Genomic DNA, 19,094 nt, shown 5'->3' with positions numbered 1-19,094 from the left:
AATTACATAAATAAATTGTAGCCTATTTCGTCCTATTCAAAAACGGGGTAGGCCTACCTGATTGACAAACACAATTATGCTATGCATAGATATCGGTATAGCCAAATCCTCCAATAACTGTCACATGCACTCCTTAAATACATCCGTGTCTGGGAATGGCTTGGTGTGTTTGGGCTCAAATTGAGTGAGGGTATCCCATACCATTTGTTAAAGAAAAGGACAAAAAGGATATGTATTTGTTTTCTTTATATTTTGAAATAAATACATAAAAAGTATCCAGATTATATAAAAGTTTCTATAACAATGCTTAACTCTGTGACGCCTTATGGTAGAAAAAAAATGAAAATGCCCGCGAAAGACATGACTTCCGATGCATATCGGGATATATTGATTCCTCTCTATGACATTCTGAAGCTGAGCTGCAGCCTATAATATTCAAGGAGACAAACACATTGACGTTGCTGTTCTGTCCCTAAAGTCTGTCGCTATTAATTGACATTTTCACTCTCTGAAAAGAGAAGATGTTTGTTTACACCCAGGCAGCTTTTAGAGAAGCACTTCTGTTCTTGGGTTATGCAATGGAGGAGTAGCAAGCAGTTGAAGCTTATATTTTTCTGCGTAGGTAGAGCTACGTGGGAAGGTAACTTTTGAAAGTGCCATGCTTAGATTCATAAGGATGTCTAAGATGTAATTATTTGCAAACAGCTGTTTGACATTAAGAATAAGGTAAGAATGTATATTTCTCTGTCCATTCTTCCCTGAAACTTCTATTTTCACTATCCTCTTTTTACAGCCCAACATTTTCTTTTGATTGGAAGATGTTTTTCCCCAATCAAAGCACACAAAAATGTTTTTAAAAAAACGAATTTAATAGAGACATTGGTGATTTTATCAACGAAATCATATTAGGCTATGTTATTGTCATTGAACTGATTATATAGCCTACTAACTAGATGTGTTAAACATTGTGTTTAATTTGTAGTGTAGGCCTATGAATTGGGCTGATATTGTGTTCTGTTCCTCCTACTTTCAGGTGAGACATTTTTTTTCCCAAGGCATAAACTATTGCCGACCACTGCTGTACATAGTTTAGGGGGAGGCAGATTTTTGTCAGAACATCCAGGGCCGCTGATACCTGATGGCACATGAGGATAAACTGCAGCTAATTAATCTACTTCAGTGGTTTTTTCCTTTCAAGCTTCATTTAGTGACTCTATTCTCAGTCTGATCTGGAGTTGCCGGTGTCCTCCTGAGTCCCCCCATAGAGGGGCTTTTGACTAGCCTTCTCGAGGACTTCCATGCTGTCCCGTAGACTCACTGCTATGGAGAAGTTATTGGGCTTCAGGGTCAGTCCGTAGGTGTAGTCAATGGTGGGTGGCTTGTCCGGGTCGGGACTAAAGTGGGCCTGGTGCACCAGCAATGCTGTAAATAGGAACAGCTGCATCTTTGACAGTTCCTCTCCGATGCACCGTCGCTTTCCCAAGGAGAAGATGAGCACGCCGCTGGCCAGGTCTTTGTTCAGCGAGCCGTCCTGATCCAGGAAGCGCAGGGGGTCAAAGGTCTCCGGGTGAGTCCACTTGGTGGGGTCGTGGTTGCTGGACCACTGGTTGATGAAGATCACTGTGTCCTTGGGGATGGTGTAGCCCATGATGGTGGTGTCGGTGATGGTGCTGTGGGGGATGGTGAGCGGCACGAAGCTGGTAAAGCGCATCATTTCGTAGATGAAGGCCATCACGTAAGGCAACTGCGACTGGTCCTCGACGATGGGCAGATGGCTCCGGTCGACCACTTTGTCTACTTCCTCCTGGAGACGCAGCTGAATATGAGGAAACCTATAGGAAAAGGTCAAAGGTGAACACTCAGATCACAGGTAATTAAATCATTTCCTCAATAATTTCCTATTGAGAAGCTAACCTCTATTTCAACACTGAGGGCATTCTCAATACAGTAGTGATAAATCATTTTTGGTGGGTAACTATGGGCAGCAGGTTACAGGTTATTTCCACAGTTTGTTACATTACAGCCTTATTCTAAAATGGATTAAATAAATAAAAAATGTCCTAAAAAATAATCTACAAACAATACCCCATAATGATATTTTTTTGAATTTTTTGCAAATAAAAAAAGTACTCAGAATCAATACGGTAGGGATGAAAACAGAGCAAACGGAGGACATAGAAGGCACAGTATGTGGGTATGTGTGGGTGTATTGTGATGGAAGGTGGGGTGTGTGTTTTTGTGTTTGGAAAAGTGTGGAGTTAAATGAGTGAAAAAGGAAATGGGTGTGAATACCAGAGCCCATGTGTGTCTGCGAGCAGAGGTTGTGAGAGAGAGCTTTCAATTTTGTGCAGATATGGGATATCATTTTTAAAATAAATTATAAATATAGTTTAGTTATTTTTGTTCTATCATGATGGAACGGTCCCCAACCCTATACCCTAGACACCCAACTGAGCGACCCATACATTAAGGTGAAGGCCTTATGGACCCACTAAAGCAGTACCAACCCCTCAAGATTCTGAGCCTGGCAGGGTTGGTCCTACAAAGCCAAAGCCCCCTGATGGGAGAGCATAATATACAAGGAAATTCTCAAAGCTGCTAATGAGAAACTTGATGATCTTGTACCTAGCCGGTGGGGATTCTGGTGGGGTGCCTCCACCCAGGTAGTGGCAGGGCTGGCAACAATAGCTGCAGTAACCCATGGGGAGTTTTATTTCTTTCTTTCTTTATATATATGTTTTGATAAGTATATATAATACAAATCGAGGTGAGGGCGTTGGAAATGCTTTTGGCGGTTGATCTACTTCTGTTCTGTGGGTGGTACTGTGTGCTCTTTCGAAGGATGGGTCCCGGTCTCTCGGGGCCCTGGGATCTGGTAGGACAGAGGTGGTCTGCCGGTGGGGGGTGTGGGGGTTTAGCGGGTGGAATAGTGAAGGAAAATTGGAGGTTTACTTTACTTAGTAGCAATGCAAATATCATGGTACAGCTATATGGACACTCAATTACTATGGCATTTTTTAATGGTAAGTTTACCAACATATATAATGATAAATAGAATTGAAACTTGTATCTCAGTATGGTAAATGGTGAAATAAGTATAGCCAGCTATAATTGTAATGACTTAGCAGATAATAAGAAAAGACGATCAGTATTTACCTGGCTAAAAGACAAGGAATATAATATCTACTGTTTACAGGAAACCCATTCAACAATTTTAGATGAAGTAGTGTGGAAAAAGGACTTCTCCCATGGGCAAAGAAACACAAAAGGTGTGATTATATTTATTAACAATAATTTTTATCCAAATGTGCAAATTGTCCAAACAGATTTATAAGGTAGATGGATGATTTTAAGTATGTTATTGGACTATAAACAGATACAGCTCATTAATCTAGACGGTCCAAATAACGATGATCCATGCTTCTTTGAAAATATACAGTACCAGTCAAAGTCAAAGGATACACCTACTCATTTAACGGTTTATTATTACTATTTTGTACATTGTAGAATAATAGTGCCGAGATCAAAACTATGAAATAACACACATGGAATCATGTAGCAATCAAAAGTGTTAAACAAATCAAATTTTAGATTTTAGATTCTTCGAAGTAGCCACCCTTTGCCTTGATGACAGCTTTGCACACTCTTGGAATTCTATCAACCAGCTTTACCTGGAATGCTTTTCCAACATTCTTGAAAGAGTTCCCACATATGCTGAGCACTTATTGGCTGCTTTTCCTTCCCTCTGCGGTCCAACTAATCCCAAACCATCTCAATTGGGTTGAGGGCAGGTAATTGTGGAGGCCAGGTCATCTGATGCAGCACTCCATCACTCTCCTTCTTGGACAAATAGCCCTGGTGGTTGGAACCATATCTTTAAAATTTGGACTCATCAGACCAAAGGACAGATTTCCACTGGTCTAATTTCCACTGCTCGTGTATCTTGGCCCAAGCAAGTCTCTTCTTAGTATTGGTGTCCTTTAGTAGTGGTTTCTTTACAACAATTTGACCATGAAGGCCTGATTCACGCAGTCTTCTCCGAACAGTTGATGTCAAGATGTGTCTGTTACTTGAACTCTGGCAAGCATTTATTTGTGCTGCAAGTTGTGAGGCTGGTAACTATAATTAACTTATTCTCTGCAGCAGAGGTTACTTTGGGTCTTGCTTTCCTGTGGCGGTCCTCATGAGTGCAAGTTTCATCATAGCCCTTGATAGTTTTTGCGACTTCACTTTTTTAAATTATTATTATTATTATTATTATTTCACCTTTATTTAACAAGGTAGGGTAGTTGAGAACAAGTTCTCATTTTCAACTGCGACCTGGCCAAGATAAAGCAAAGCAGTGCGACACAAACAACAACGCAGAGTTACACATGGAATAAACAAACATGTAGTCAATAATACAATAGTGATCTGTGAGCTGCTCTGACAGCTGGTGCTTAAAGTTAGTGAGGGAGATATGAGTCTCCAGCTTGAGTGATTTTTGCAGTTCGTTCCAGTCATTGGCAGCAGAGAACTGGAAGGAGAGGCGGCCAAAGGAGGAATTGGCTTTGGGGGTGACCAGTGAGATATACCTGCTGGAGCGCGTGCTACGAGTGGGTGCTGCTATGGTGACCAGTGAGCTGAGATAAGGCGGGGCTTTACCTTGCAGAGACTTGTAGATAACCTGTAGCCAGTGGGTTTGGCGACGAGTATGAAGCGAGGGCCAACCAACGAGAGCATACAGGTCGCAATGGTGGGTAGTGTATGGGGCTTTGATGACAAAATGGATGGCACTGTGATAGACTGCATCCAGTTTGTTGAGTAGAGTGTTGGAGGCTATTTTATAGATGACATCACCGAAGTCGAGGATCGGTAGGATGGTCAGTTTTACGAGGGTATGTTTGGCAGCATGAGTGAAGGATGCTTTGTTGCGATATAGGAAGCCGATTCTAGATTTAATTTTGGATTGGAGATGCTTAATGTGAGTCTGGAAGGAGAGTTTACAGTCTAACCAGACACCTAGGTATTTGTAGTTGTTCACATATTCTAAGTCAGAACCGTCCAGAGTAGTGATGCTGGACGGGCTGGCAGGTGTGGGCAGCGATCGGTTGAAGAGCATGTATTTAGTTTTACTTGCATTAAAGAGCAGTTGGAGGCCACGGAAAGAGAGTTGTATGGCATTGAAGCTCGTCTGGAGGTTAGTTAACACAGTGTCCAAAGAAGGGCCAGAAGTATACAGAATGGTGTCGTCTGCGTAGATGTGGATCAGAGAATCACCAGCAGCAAGAGCGACATCATTGATGTATACAGAGAAAAGAGTCGGCCCGAGAATTGAACCCTGTGGCACCCCCATAGAGACTGCCAGAGGTCCGGACAACAGGTCCTCCGATTTGACACACTGAACTCTGTCTGAGAAGTAGTTGGTGAACAAGACGAGGCAGTCATTTGAGAAACCAAGGCTGTTGAGTCTGCCAATAAGAATGTGATGATTGACAGAGTCAAAAGCCTTGGCCAGGTTGATGAATGCAGCTGCACAGTATTGTCTCTTATTGATGGTGGTTATGATATCGTTTAAAACCTTGAGCATGGCTGAGGTGCACCCATGACCAGCTCGGAAACCAGATTGCATAGCGGAGAAGGTACGGTGGGATTCGAAATGGTCGGTGATCTGTTTGTTAACTTGGCTTTCGAAGACCTTAGAAAGGCAGGGTAGGATAGATATAGGTCTGTAGCAGTTTGGGACTAGTGTCTCCCCATTTGAAGAGGGGGATGACCGCGACAGCTTTCCAATCTTTGGGGATCTCAGACGATATGAAAGAGAGGTTGAACGGACTAGTAATAGAGGTTGCAACAATTTCGGCGGATAATTTTAGAAAGAGAGGGTCCAGTTTGTCTAGCCCGGCTGATTTGTAGGGGTCCAGATTTTGCAGCTCTTTCAGAACATCAGCTATTTGGATTTGGGTGAAGGAGAAATGGGGGAGGCTTGGGTAAGTTGCTGTGGGGGGTGCAGGGCTGTTGACCGGGGTAGACGTAGCCAGGTGGAAAGCATGGCCAGCCGTAGAAAAATGCTTATTGAAATTCTCAATAATCATGGATTTATCGGTGGTGACAGTGTTTCCTAGCCTCAGTGCACTGGGCAGCTGGGAGGAGGTGATATTATTCTCCATGGACTTTACAGTGTCCCAGAACTTTTTGGAGTTTGTGCTACAGAATGCAAATTTCTGTTTGAAAAAGCTAGCCTTTGCTTTCCTAACTGCCTGTATATATTTGTTCCTAACTTCCCTGAAAAGTTGCACATCGCGGGGGCTATTCGATGCTAATGCAGTACGCCACAGGATGTTTTTGTGCTGGTCAAGGGCAGTCAGGTCTGGAGTGAACCAAGGGCTATATCTGTTCCTGTTCCTACTTGAAGAAATAATGATGGACTGTCATTTTTCTTTGCTTATTTGAGCTGTTCTTACCATAATATGGACTTGGTCTTTTAACAAATAGGGCTATCTTCTGTATACCACCTCTACCTTGTCACAACACAACTGATTGGCTCAAATGCATTAAGAAGGAAAGAAATTCCACAAAGGCACACATGTTAATTGAAATGCATTCCAGGTGACTACCTCATGAAGCTGGTTGAGAGAATGCCAAGTGTGTGCAAAGCTGTCATCAAGGCAAAGGGTGGCTACTTTGAAGAATCTCAAATATAAAATATATTTTTATTTGTTTAACACTTTTTTGGTTTCTACATGATTCCATATGTGTTATTTCATAGTTTTGATGTCTTCAATATTATTATACGATGTAGAAAACAGTAAAAATACAGAAAATCCCTGTAATGAGTAGGTGTGCCCAAACCCTTGACTGGTACAGTAAAAAAACAATTGATCAAACCTACAAGCAATGCAATACTCTATTATTATGGTGGGAGATTATAATACGTTTTTTAAATACCTCAATGGACCATAAAGGAAATCACACTACAAACTATCCCCTTCATTCACTTAAGGAAATCCCAAATGTCATGGATATATTGGAACTAGTGAATATATGGAGGCTCAAATATCCTGACCTAGTGAGATATACAGCTGAAGTCGGAAGTTTACATACACTTAGGTTGGAGTCATTAAAACTCGTTTTTCAAACACTCCACAAATTTCGTGTTAACAAACTATACTTTTGGTAAGTCGGTTAGGACATCTACTTTGTGCATGACACAAGTCATTTTTACAACAATTGTTTACAGGCACATTATTTCACTTATAATTCACTGTATCACAATTCCAGTGGGTCAAGTTTACATACACTAAGTTGACTGTGCCTTTAAATGGCTAGGAAATTTCCAGAAAATTATGTCATAGCTTTAGAAGCTTCTGATAGGCTAATTGACATAATTTGAGTCAATTGGAGGTGTACATGTGGATGTATTTCAACGCCTACCTTCAAACTCAGTGCCTCTTTGCTTGACATCATGGGAAAATCAAAAGAAATCAGCCAAGACCTCAGAAAAAACATTGTAGACCTCCACAAGTATGGTTCATCCTTGGGAGCAATTTCCAAACACCTGAAGGTACCACGTTCATCTGTACAAACAATAGTACGCAAGTATAAACACCACGGGACCACGCAGCCGTCCTACCACTCAGGAAGGAGACACATTCTGTCTCCTAGAGATGAACGTACTTTGGTGCGAAAAGTGCAAATCAATCCCAGAACAACAGCAAAAGACCTTGTGAAAATGCTGGAGGAAACAGGTACAAAAGTATCTATATTGGAGTGGCCATCACAAAGCCCTGACCTCAATCCTATAGAACATTTGTGGGCAGAACTGAAAAAGCGTGTGCGAGCAAGGAGGCCTTCAAACCTGACTCCGTTACACCAGCTCTGTCAGGAGGAATGGGCCAAAATTCACCCAACTTATTATGGGAAGCTTGTGGAAGGCTACCTGAAATGTTTGACCCAAGTAAAGCAATTTAAAGGCAATGCTACCAAATACTAATTGAGTGTATGTAAACTTCTGACCCACTGGGAATGTGATGAAAGAAATAAAAGCTGAAATAAATCATTCGCTCTACTATTATTCTGACATTTCACATTCTTAAAATAAGGTGGTGATCCTAACTGACCTAAGACAGGGAATTGTCAGGAATTGTGAAAAACTGAGTTTAAATGTATTTGGCTAAGGAGTATGTAAACTTCCAACTTTAACTGTACATGGCGGAGGCTCAATCAAGCTCGTCGTCTTGACCACTATTTTATGTCAGTCTTACTGGCACCAAAAGTTTAAAAAGTGTTGATAGGGGACAAAATGCAGTCGGACCATCAAATAATTGACATATATATTACTCTTACAGAATTTCCACGTGGGCGAGGATATTGGAAATATAATCATAGCTTGTTGGATCATAATTAGTTTTTAACGAGGACAGACTTTTCCAGACATAACATAGGTACAGCAGATCCCCTTATTGTATGGGACACTTTTAAATGTGCCTTTAGAGGCCATGCAATTCGGTACTTATATCTAAAACAAAAGCAATTTTGGTCAAGAGTCCATATTAATAAAGGAAATGGAAGAACTAATAGTACACATAGATACAGTAGCAATAAAAACTGTACCATAGAGGTACAGAATAAGTTAGAAGAAAAACAAAAAGAAATGGAGGAACTTATTCAAGAAAGATCAACTGTAATATATTATAAAAATAAAGTGAACTGGATGGAACATTGGGTAAAAATCACCAAAACATTTTTTAATCTTCAACATAGAAATGCTACCAAAAATAATTTACTGAAACTTGTGACAAATGATGGAGTCCCCCATGATTTACCAAGCAATATTTTGAAAGAGGAAGCAAAGTACTTTAAGTACATTTTTATTTCAGTCTCCTCCATCTCCACTAACCGAAGATAACTGTATGTATTTTATTTATTTTAATAATGTAAAATTTACAGCTATACAGAAAGACTCATGTGAAGGCCAAGGAGGAACTTCTTGATGCAATTAAATAATTTAAAACCTGGGAAAACTCCAGGGTTGGATGGCATACCCGTGGAGGTATACCAAACCTTTTTTGATATACTCAGAGGACTGTTATTAGCATGTTTTAACCACTCCTAAAAAAATACTCAACAAGAAGGTCTGATTTCATTATTACTGATCCGGTCCATTTAAAAAATTGGAGGCCCCTTCAGTGTTGTGATGCAAAACTTCTTGCAAAATGCATAGCGCATAGAATTTAAAAGGTATTGTCGGATATTATTTATCCCAATCAGACAGGTGTTTTTATATGGACGATACATTTGAGATAATATAATATAAATCCTGGAAAAAATAGAATACTATAAAAAAACGTGGGAAACCAGGCCTGGTTTTCATAGCTGACATTGAAAAGGCTTTTGATAAAGTACGACTGGAATGCCTTGAATATATGCCTGGAATATTTCAATTTTTATATTGAATTTAAAAAAATATCTATATACATTTTAGAGAATCTGTTATAAATGGGTTGAAGTTCGGTCACGATTGGGAGTCCCATAGGGTGGTGCGCAATTGTCTCAGCGTCGTCCAGGTTTGGCTGGGACAGGCCATCATTGTAAATAAGAATTTGTTCTTAACTGACTTGCCTAGTTAAATAAAGGTTAAATAAATAATAATAAGTATTGTAACCCAAGGTGTAAAATAGTAAATAATGTCTACTTCTCTCAAAGTATTAAACTGTCAAGAGGAGTAAAACAAGGTTGTCCACTATCGTCATATCTATTTATTATGGCCATCTAAATGTTAGCTATTAAAATCAGATCCAGCAATAATATCAAGGGGTTAGAAATCAATGCCTTAAAAACAAAGTTGTCATTGTATGCTGATGATTCATGCTTTTTTTAAATCCACAATTTGGATCCCTCCACAGCCTCATAGACGATCTAGAAACTCTTTAGTCATATTCCACTTGACCTACACTACCGTTCAAAAGTTTGGGGTCACTTAGAAATGTCCTTGTTTTTGAAAGTAAAGCAAATTGTTGGTCCGTTAAAATAACATCACATTGATCAGAAATACAGTGTAGACATTGTTAATGTTGTAAATGACTGTTGCTGGAAACGGCAGATTTTTTTAATGGAATATCTACATAGGCCTACAGAGGCCCATTATCAGCAACCATCACTCCTGTGTTCCAATGGCATGTTGTGTTAGCTAATCCAAGTTGATCATTTTAAAAGGCTAATTGATCATTAGAAAACCCTTTTGCAATTATGTTAGCACAGCTGAAAACTGTTGTCCTGATTAAAGAAGCAATAAAACTGGCTTTCTTTAGACAAGTTGAGTATCAGCATTTGTGAGTTTGATTACAGGCTCAAAATGGCCAGAAACAAATATCTTTCTTCTGAAACTCGTCAGTCTATTCTTGTTCTGAGAAATGAAGGCTATTCCATGCGAGAAAATGCCAAGAAACTGAAGATCTCGTACAACGCTGTGTACTACTCCCTTCACAGAACAGCGCAAACGGGCTCTAACCAGAATAGAAAGAGGAATGGGAGGCCCCGGTGAACAACTGAGCAAGAGGACAAGTACATTAGAGTGTATAGTTTGAGAAACAGACACCTCACATGTCCTCAACTGGCAGCTTCATTAAATTGTACCTGCAAAACACCAGTACAGTGGCCTTCCGGAGGACTTCGTCTCCACCCGTGGTTCCCAATTCACTTCACGTGTATGGAGAGCCTTCATGGAGAAGCTGGGGGTCACGTTCAGCATCACATCTGGGTAGCGGCCTCAGTCCAATGTACAGGTGGAAAGGACCAACCAGGAGCTGGGGAGGTTGCTGAGGAGTCACAGTCAGGACCGGCAGAGGAAGTGGGCCCGGTATCTTCCCCGGGCAGAGTACGCCCAGAACTCACTTCGTCACTCCTCCATGGGGTTATCTCCCTTCCAGTGCGTCCAGGGGTACCAGCCTGGCTCCGTGGACCCTGAGCCAAACTGAAGCCCCTGCGATGGATGAGTGGTTCCGGTGCACAGGGGAGGTTTGGGACGTTGCCCACATGAGGCTCTAACGCGCTGTCCAGCACCAGAAGGAGCAGGCAGACTGCCACCGCAGTTAGGCACCCATTTTCAATCCTGGTGAATGCTTCTGGCTCTCCACAAGGAACCTCCCGCTCCTACTTGCCCTGCTGGAAGCTGAGCCCCCAGTTCGTGGGGCCATTCAAAGTCCTCCAGAGGGTCAATGAGGTAACTTACCAATTACAGTGGACTGGGAGGGGTGCAGTTCAGAGGAGCAGTTTTGGGTTCCGGTGGATGACATTCTAGATCCCAACATCATCAGAGATTTCCACCTTCGCCGTCCAGACCGGCCCGCTCCTCGTCCTTGGGGCCGTCTTCCTGGCCGGCGTTGTCCTTCGGCTGGACCCACGTGTTGGGGGAGTCGGGGGGGGAGTACTATCACGTCCACTCCTGCTCCCCCTGTCCAGAACTCAACGTCGCCGGTCTACTAACCGCCGGTCCTGGCAACCCACCCTTACGCACACCTGGCAAACCATCCTTATGCACACCTGGCAACCGTCATTACGCACACCTGCGCCTCATTAGGCACACCTGGACTTCATCACCTCCTTGATTACTTCCCCTTTATATAGCACTCCGTTGTTATCACCCACCAGGCAATTTTGTTCATGTTTCCATGTTTAGACGCTTTTCTTGTTTTGTATCGTTCATGTTCTTCATTATTAAACTCACTAACTGCACTTGCTTCCTGACTCCCTGCGTCTACGTTACACACCACATGTTCAAGAATGGTCTTTTTCCCTTTATTCAGATTACAACCTCCAAAATATCACTATTTTCAAAACAAGCAATAGAAAGTTGGTTGCAATTTCAGTTTAATCCATCAAAAAAGACAGAACAAATAATACAGAAAATATTGTGGTTAATAAACTAATTGATTAAAAAAAAATGTTAAAGGTATAATCTTTGTAAATTATATCACAAATAGGACTGGTGGAGTTATGTCACATATGCAGCTAACAAAAATATATGGAAATGTCTGCGCTACCCAAAATTACAACCAACTAATTGCAGCATTGCCACAAAAATTGGAAGAGGCAATTGGAAGCGGGAAAAAGGAAGGAACTTGTCTGTTAGTCCTGCATTAAAGATGAAAGATTTTCAAAGAAAATAGTGATAAATAAAAAAGTATACCAGTTTCATTTAAGGACCAAAAATTTGACAGAGGTTCCATATAGAATGCAAAATAGTTGGGAAGAGATTTTCGATGTACCGATTCCATGGCACATGGTTTATGAATTGATACGCAAAACAACGGCAGATTCAAAACTTAGAATCAAAATTGGTTAAAGAAAATTGTGATGAATAAAAAAGTATACCAGTTTTCTTTAAGGACCATACAATTGACAGAGGTGCTACATACTGTAGAATGCAAACTAGTTGGGAAGAGATTTTCGATGTACCGATTCCATGGCACATGGTTTATGAACTGATATGCAAAACAATGCCGGATTCAAAACGTTCAATTTTTCAATTTAAATTATTATACAAAATTCTTCCAACCAATAGAATGTTATATATTTGGGGGATACAACCATCCAAACTCTACAGATTTTTGTGCGAAGAGATAATTTGTTTTGGTACTGTCCATATGTAGCTTGTTTTCAGTCGCAGGTCCATGAATGGTTGAAGAAGTGCAACATTTACCTGGAGCTATCTCTGCAGATAGCACTCCTGGGGGAATTGAAAAGTCACAGTCAATCAATCAATAATATAATATTACTTTTAGCAAAAATGTTTATCTTTCATTTACAATTTGTAGAAACTATGAGAATAGAAAGGTTCAGAACGTTTGTGAAACATCACAGCACAGTTGAAAAATATATGGAAAATACAAATAAAAATGGATAGTGTTAAGAGATAGCTGGGAGGGGTTGAGTGTAGCTGAAGGGTGGAATCAAAAACAACAAGTTAACTCATGTAAAATATACTGTGTCTGTAAAATGTATATATGTTCAGAACTTTTGTGAAACAGCACAGTTGATGATCCATGGCACAAAGCCTCCAGTGATGATCCATGGCGCGGAACCTGTAGTGATGATCCATTGCACAGAGCCTGCAGCGATGGTCCCCAGTCTGGAACCTACAGCGACGCTCTCCAGTCCGGAACCTACAGCGACGCTCTCCAGTCCGGAGCCTTCAGCGACGCCCTCCAGTCCGGAGCCTCCAGCGACGCTCCCCAATTTTTTTGGGGGGGGGGGCACACGGGGAGATTGGCGAAGTCGGGGTTGAGACCTGAGCCAACTCCCCGTTCTTACCGTGGGGAGCGAGTTATGCGGTGATACGCACTGTGTCACCATGCGCACTCACAGCCCGTTGCGCTCGGTGCAAGCTCCTCACCGTTGCTGTGCTAGAGTTGGCCGTCAGCCAGGAAGAAGTGTGCCGGCTCAGCGTTCCTGGTCTCCAGTGCGTCTCTTCGGCCCAGGTTATCCTGCGCCAGCTCTACGCAAGGTACCCCCCGTTCACCAGCACAGCCCAGTTCGTCCTGTGCCAGCGCTCTGCCCTTGCTGGGCTAAAATAACCATCCAGCCAGGATGGGGTGTGCCAGCCCTAAGCTCCAGACCTCCAGTGCGCCTCCACGGCCCAGTATACCCGGTGCCTGCTCTGCGCAACCAGTCTCCTGTGCGTCTCCCCAGTCCGGTGAGACCGGTTCCAGCTCCACGTAGGAAGCCTCCAGTGATGATCTGTGGTCCGAAGCCTCCAGTGATGATCCATGGCACGAAGCATCCAGTGATGATCCATGGCCCAGAGCTTGTAGGGATGATCCATGGCACGAAGCCTCCAGTAATAATCCATGGCCCGGAGCCTGTAGGGATAATCCATGGCAAGAAGCCTGTAGGGATGATCCATGGCCCGGAGCCTGTAGGGATGATCCATGGCACGAAGCCTCCAGTGATAATCCATGGCCCAGAGCCTCCAGTGATGATCCATGGCACAAAGCCTCCAGTGATGATCCATGGCACAAAGCCTCCAGTGATGATCCAATGTGCGGAACCTGTAGTGATGATCCATGGCGCAGAGCCTGCAGCGACGGTCCCCAGTCCGGAACCTACAGCGACGCTCTCCAGTCCGGAGCCTTCAGCGATGCCCTCCAGTCCGGAGCCTCCAGCAACGCTCCTCAGTCCGGAGCCTCCAGCGACGCTCCACAGTCCGGAGCCTCCAGCGACTCTCCCCAGTCCGGAGCCTCCAGCGACGCTCCGCAGCCCCGAGTCTTCAGCGACGGTCCGCAGCCCCGAGTCTTCAGCGACGGTCCGCAGCCCAGAGTCTTCAGCGACGGTCCACAGCCCAGAGTCTTCAGCGGCGGTCCGCAGCCCAGAGTCTTCAGCGGCGGTCCGCAGCCCAGAGTCTTCAGCGGCGGTCCGCAGCCCAGAGTCTTCAGCGGCGGTCCGCAGCCCAGAGTCTTCAGCGGCGGTCCGCAGCCCAGAGTCTTCAGCGGCGGTCCGCAGCCCAGAGTCTTCAGCGGCGGTCTGCAGCCCAGAGTCTTCAGCGGGGGTCTGCAGCCCAGAGTCTTCAGCGGGGGTCTGCAGCCCAGAGTCTTCAGTGGCGGCCTGCAGCCCAGAGTCTTCAGCGGCGGCATGCAGCCCAGAGTCTTCAGCGGCGGTCGGCAGTTCAGAGCCTCCGGCGATGATCCACGGTCTGGTTCCTCCGGCGACACAGAAGCGGGGGGATCAGTGGGTGGTGTGGGGGCTACGCTCCGAACCAGAGCCGCCGCCAAGTATAGATGCCCACCCGGACCCTCCCATATAGGTTCAGGTTTGCGACCTTTGGAGGGGGTACTGTCACGCCCTGACCTGAGAGAGACGGTTTATTTCTCTATGTTGTTAGGTCAGGGTGTGGGGTGGGCATTCTATGGTTTACATTTCTATGTTTTGACCAGGTATGGTTTCCAATCAGAGGCAGCTGCCTATCGTTGTCTCTGATTGAGAACCATACTTAGGCAGCCCTTTTCCCTCTTTGAGTTGTGGGATCTTATTTTTGTAATGCTTTGTAAAGCCTGCAAAATGTGACAGTCGTTTTTCCATTGTTTATTATTTTGTTTAAGTGTTCAGATTTAAAATAAATATCAACATGAACACATACTACGCTGCACCTTGGTCTACTCCTTTTGACGATCATTACAGCTGTAGCGTAACAAAATGTGGAAAAAGTCAAGAGGTCTGAATACTTTCCGTTTGAGGATATATTTGCATGGCTGTTGTTAGGCCGGCAAGCCGTGCCAATATATCCTCCAATGACACCTTCGAGGGCATTATCACTATTAAACATGGGTTACCAACATATTCAGATAATGATTGACATATTTTCATTAAAAACTTTATTTTGATGAATTTATTCATACTATTTCATCATTCCATGATATGTAGTCCCAAACACTAATCTGGGGTTGCTACCCAAACCGGCTGGTCATGTTCTATTGGTTCGGTTGCCAGAGACGAGACCCAGTTGTTCAGTCTTTTTGCTCTGTATTTATGGACGCGACCCAGTCGTTAGTTCTGAATGTTCCATTTCCATACTGGCTGGCAACGTTCTAATCCCTTACTTTCCACCCAGCTAGCAATGAGGAATTGGCCCAGTTGCGGCCCTCTTCCGGGGGGACGGAACTGATTGAGTCGGCCCGGAATCCTATCCATAAGTAATACCAAAGATGTTCTACTCATCTATCTGTGGTAATACTGCCAAAGGCGGCCCAGACTCGGGCTACCAGACGTCGGCAGAGTCTGACTCTCAGCGGAGTGCCCCGACTCTCAGCCCGAATCGGCCCAGATCCACTGTGGTAGCTGGGTAGCTAGCCAACTACGGCTAATTTACAGTCACGTCAAAAATGCAGCCAGAATAACAGAAAAGTAGCTGCATTTTTATTTGTTTAACTGTTTTCTAGAGACATTTATTTGGATACATCCATAACAATGAGCTGAGGCACGATTTCGCCTGGCATAGAAAATGTGCTCTCTCTTCAGGAAAACGAAATGTTAGTCTAAAACAAATGTGAGATAATATCTAGATGCTTTTTATAGTGGAGATCAAGTTCATTCATTTCTTGGCTGGGCTGATGAGACAATGGAATGCGCAGTCAGATGGAACAGAGTAAATGGGCATTTTAATGTCATATATTTAGCTGGTGGTAACTTGTGGAATAGACACCGGCTGAAATGCGCTTTTAACTAGCAATCCGGATTAGACCCACCACTTGTATAATTAAGTGATAATGCCCGATTGTTAGTCATGAGACTAAATCATTTTGTGCCAATATATCCTACAAACACTGGCTTCGAGGGCATTATCACTTTTATTTACTTTTTATTTAACCTTTACTTTATCAGGGAATCATACTGAGACCAAGGTGTCTTTTACAGATGAGCCCCAAATTACAGAAATTACAGAAAATGCAAGACATCAAAATATAAATAAAACAAAACACATTCATTAGGTCCTCTATCAGCTTCAGAACAATTGCATTAATTACTAGGTATGTAAACGCTTTTATTTTTCCTGCGCAAACAAGCTACAGTATGCCTACTGTAAATCCTACTGGCAACACACAGCATGTTCTACTGCTCAGAATACGTTATTTCCTGAAGCGATATTTTAGGAAAAAACAGCCGAGCCCTCATTTTAGGCTGCCAATACCTGCCTGGGCGCTTCTGATATTTAATACTATTACGTAACATCATAGTTCTGCTACTGAAGTGCCGATTTCAAGAGCAAGTACAGTACCCTGCCAACAATGAAAGAGCAGAGCAGAACTGCTCTTTCGTTTTTTATGTTGATTGTGAGATGGTGGCATACTAGGAGATGAAGTAATTTTCCCAGTAAAAAATAGCTTTCTCCACTTTAGACATATGTTTTCTCCACTTTACGCATATAATTTATTCACTTTACATGTAGGGCTTTCTCAATTTTACACATAGGCGATTGTTAACAGAACATATGGGGGGGGAAAATAGTACTTTAATTTCACTTTAGCTGATTCAAAATGAATATGTATTACCTCACAAGTATCAGAATGATCCACTGGAGTGCAGTAGATAGTGTGTCTTGGCTTGCTCCAAAAATATCACCGATAGTGGGTGGCACATAATCTTTGCCTGGTGAGACCCTTGGTGAGCTGTCCTGAGAATGGTCCAATGCCATGATGAAAGCATCTGTCATGTCCCGGATGGTGCTTGACTGAATGGTCTTTCGATGCTCGACAACTTTATTAAGGATAAATTTACTGAACTCCTGGTTGAGTTCTTTAAAGTTTTCAAACATGTTTTTTATTGGGTTGGGGAAATACTGGAGCCAAGGCATAACATCCACGATGCTTCCAGCTCCCACTGTTTGGGTGAATTGATAGTTTCGTCCCACCACTTGCGCAAACTTTGCGTCGTCGTATGAATACCTCTTTCCAAAGCACACGGCGGTCATTACGTTAGCGGTTGATACCACCAAGTATGTCATCGGCTGGAAATATTGGTGCTCTTTAGTTTTTACCAGGAAAATATGGAGCAGCTCCCTTACTTCGCAGACAACATGGTTTTCGAAGGCCTTTTTGGTGTGCATGTTGCCGGTAGAAAACATCCGAACAGTAGATTGGGCCACTTTTCGATGCACTTTCCACCATTCGCTAAATGTACCAAAAGCAATGCCATCGCCATTGGAAACGTATTGAAACGAGGCAAAGTTAGGTCTGCCTGCGAAATCAAATCCCTTTTTGATGAGCGCCTGCCTGATTGCGTCGCAATTCAGTACCACAACGTCCCGGCAGCCCAGTTTGATTTGAAAGACATCCCCATATTTCCGTGACATGCGAGAGAAATAGAGGTGAGGAGTGTTGCCAAGCTCTACAGCGTTCCCAATGACCGGCCAAGCGAACGGTCCAGGCGGGCTGTGTACTTCCCAGTTCCGCCTGATCCTGCGCCACAGGAGCATGGCAAAGAGAAAAGTCAAAGACGCCAATAGTAGGCCTATACTCCTTGGCATTGGCCGGGTCATCTCCTCGAATATAACTTGCAAGTTCATTACGGAGCCTAGAGAAAGCAATAAGTTAGTTTTATAAAAATTATTTATTGATTATAGGGCAAAATACAAGTAAATTCAATAATCATTATTTTGAGACACAAATATAGTCGAGCGGAAATATTACAGAGCAAAATATGGCACAAAATGTAATGAGTCAAATACCGGGAATGAATAAGCACCACCTTGCAGTTCATTTGTTGTTTCTTCTAAGAAACAGCCTGATGTTAATTGTAATTTTCTGTTACTAATGTTTGACTGAATAAGCTCCTATCCCGTCGATGCAGATTGTAAGGCTACGTTTTAATGCAAACGCAAGAAACGCGCTAATTAGGTCTCACTTATTTATATAGCGGATCCAGCTTGAAAGTAAGAATTATTGAAGAATGAAATCCGCAAAACCTGCCCAATAGACATAAAATATATGCAGTTATTATGTCCAGTAACTTCATTTATATTATCGTGCAGTTCCAGATCTTCCACTCTCCACATGTGAATAGCTTTCTGTTGTTCCAAGTTATGATGTATTTTAAACAGAAGTGTCAAATAGCATCATAGCTCGTCAGCGTCTGACTCGTGGTTTATTGTAGAGCTGTCATCTCCCCTCCCTCCCCTCTCTCTCTCCCTCTCTGTCTGTCTCTCCGACACACCAACTCCAGTGTTCCCCAACTGGCAGCCGGCGGGCCGAATTTGGCCTGCGGGAGGTTTTACTTTGGCCCCCCAAGTTTTCTGAGCTAAAATAAATAAATATGTTGTATTAAAAATATATAATAATAATAATAATTGTTAAACATAAAAGACTGTAAAAACACCAGGAAATCAGCTCAAGTCACTTTAATTTTGGAAATCTGTTCTCAAGAAAACGTGGTAATTAACTACAATGAACCTAATTCATTGCGCGCCGGCTTCTTGTCGGATCTGTGAGAGAAGAGAAGGCGTGATCGAGAGGAATTAAAAGCAGTTGCATCGCGAGGTATCTCTACCTGCAAATGCATGATCTAAATTATAGTTGATTTTCAGCAGTCATACAATTATGCCTTATTGACTACTAAAGAACTACTCA

At 42.9% G+C, this 19,094-nt stretch overlaps 1 protein-coding gene across 2 annotated transcripts; it reads right to left on the bottom strand.

Annotated features, from left to right (window-relative positions):
• Positions 1-229: 229 nt before the first annotated feature.
• LOC115153034 (cytochrome P450 1B1-like) lies at positions 230-18,723 on the bottom strand. Of its 2 annotated transcripts, none has more exons than XM_029698046.1 (3): positions 18,197-18,723; positions 17,022-18,042; positions 230-1,832 (listed from the first exon to the last, which is right to left on the bottom strand). In XM_029698046.1, exons 2-3 carry the CDS (start codon positions 18,032-18,034, stop codon positions 1,220-1,222), a joined length of 1,626 nt encoding a protein of 541 aa, XP_029553906.1. In that variant the 5' UTR covers positions 18,035-18,042; positions 18,197-18,723; the 3' UTR covers positions 230-1,219. The 2 variants fall into 2 exon arrangements, with proteins under 2 accessions (XP_029553906.1, XP_029553907.1); XM_029698047.1 differs by having other exon boundaries at positions 18,217-18,723.
• Between the last annotated feature and the right edge of the window lie 371 nt (positions 18,724-19,094).

Source organism: Salmo trutta, chromosome 18, assembly GCF_901001165.1.
Source record: "Salmo trutta chromosome 18, fSalTru1.1, whole genome shotgun sequence".
NCBI lineage: Eukaryota > Metazoa > Chordata > Actinopteri > Salmoniformes > Salmonidae > Salmo > Salmo trutta.
This window is presented reverse-complemented; position numbering and strand designations above follow the sequence as displayed.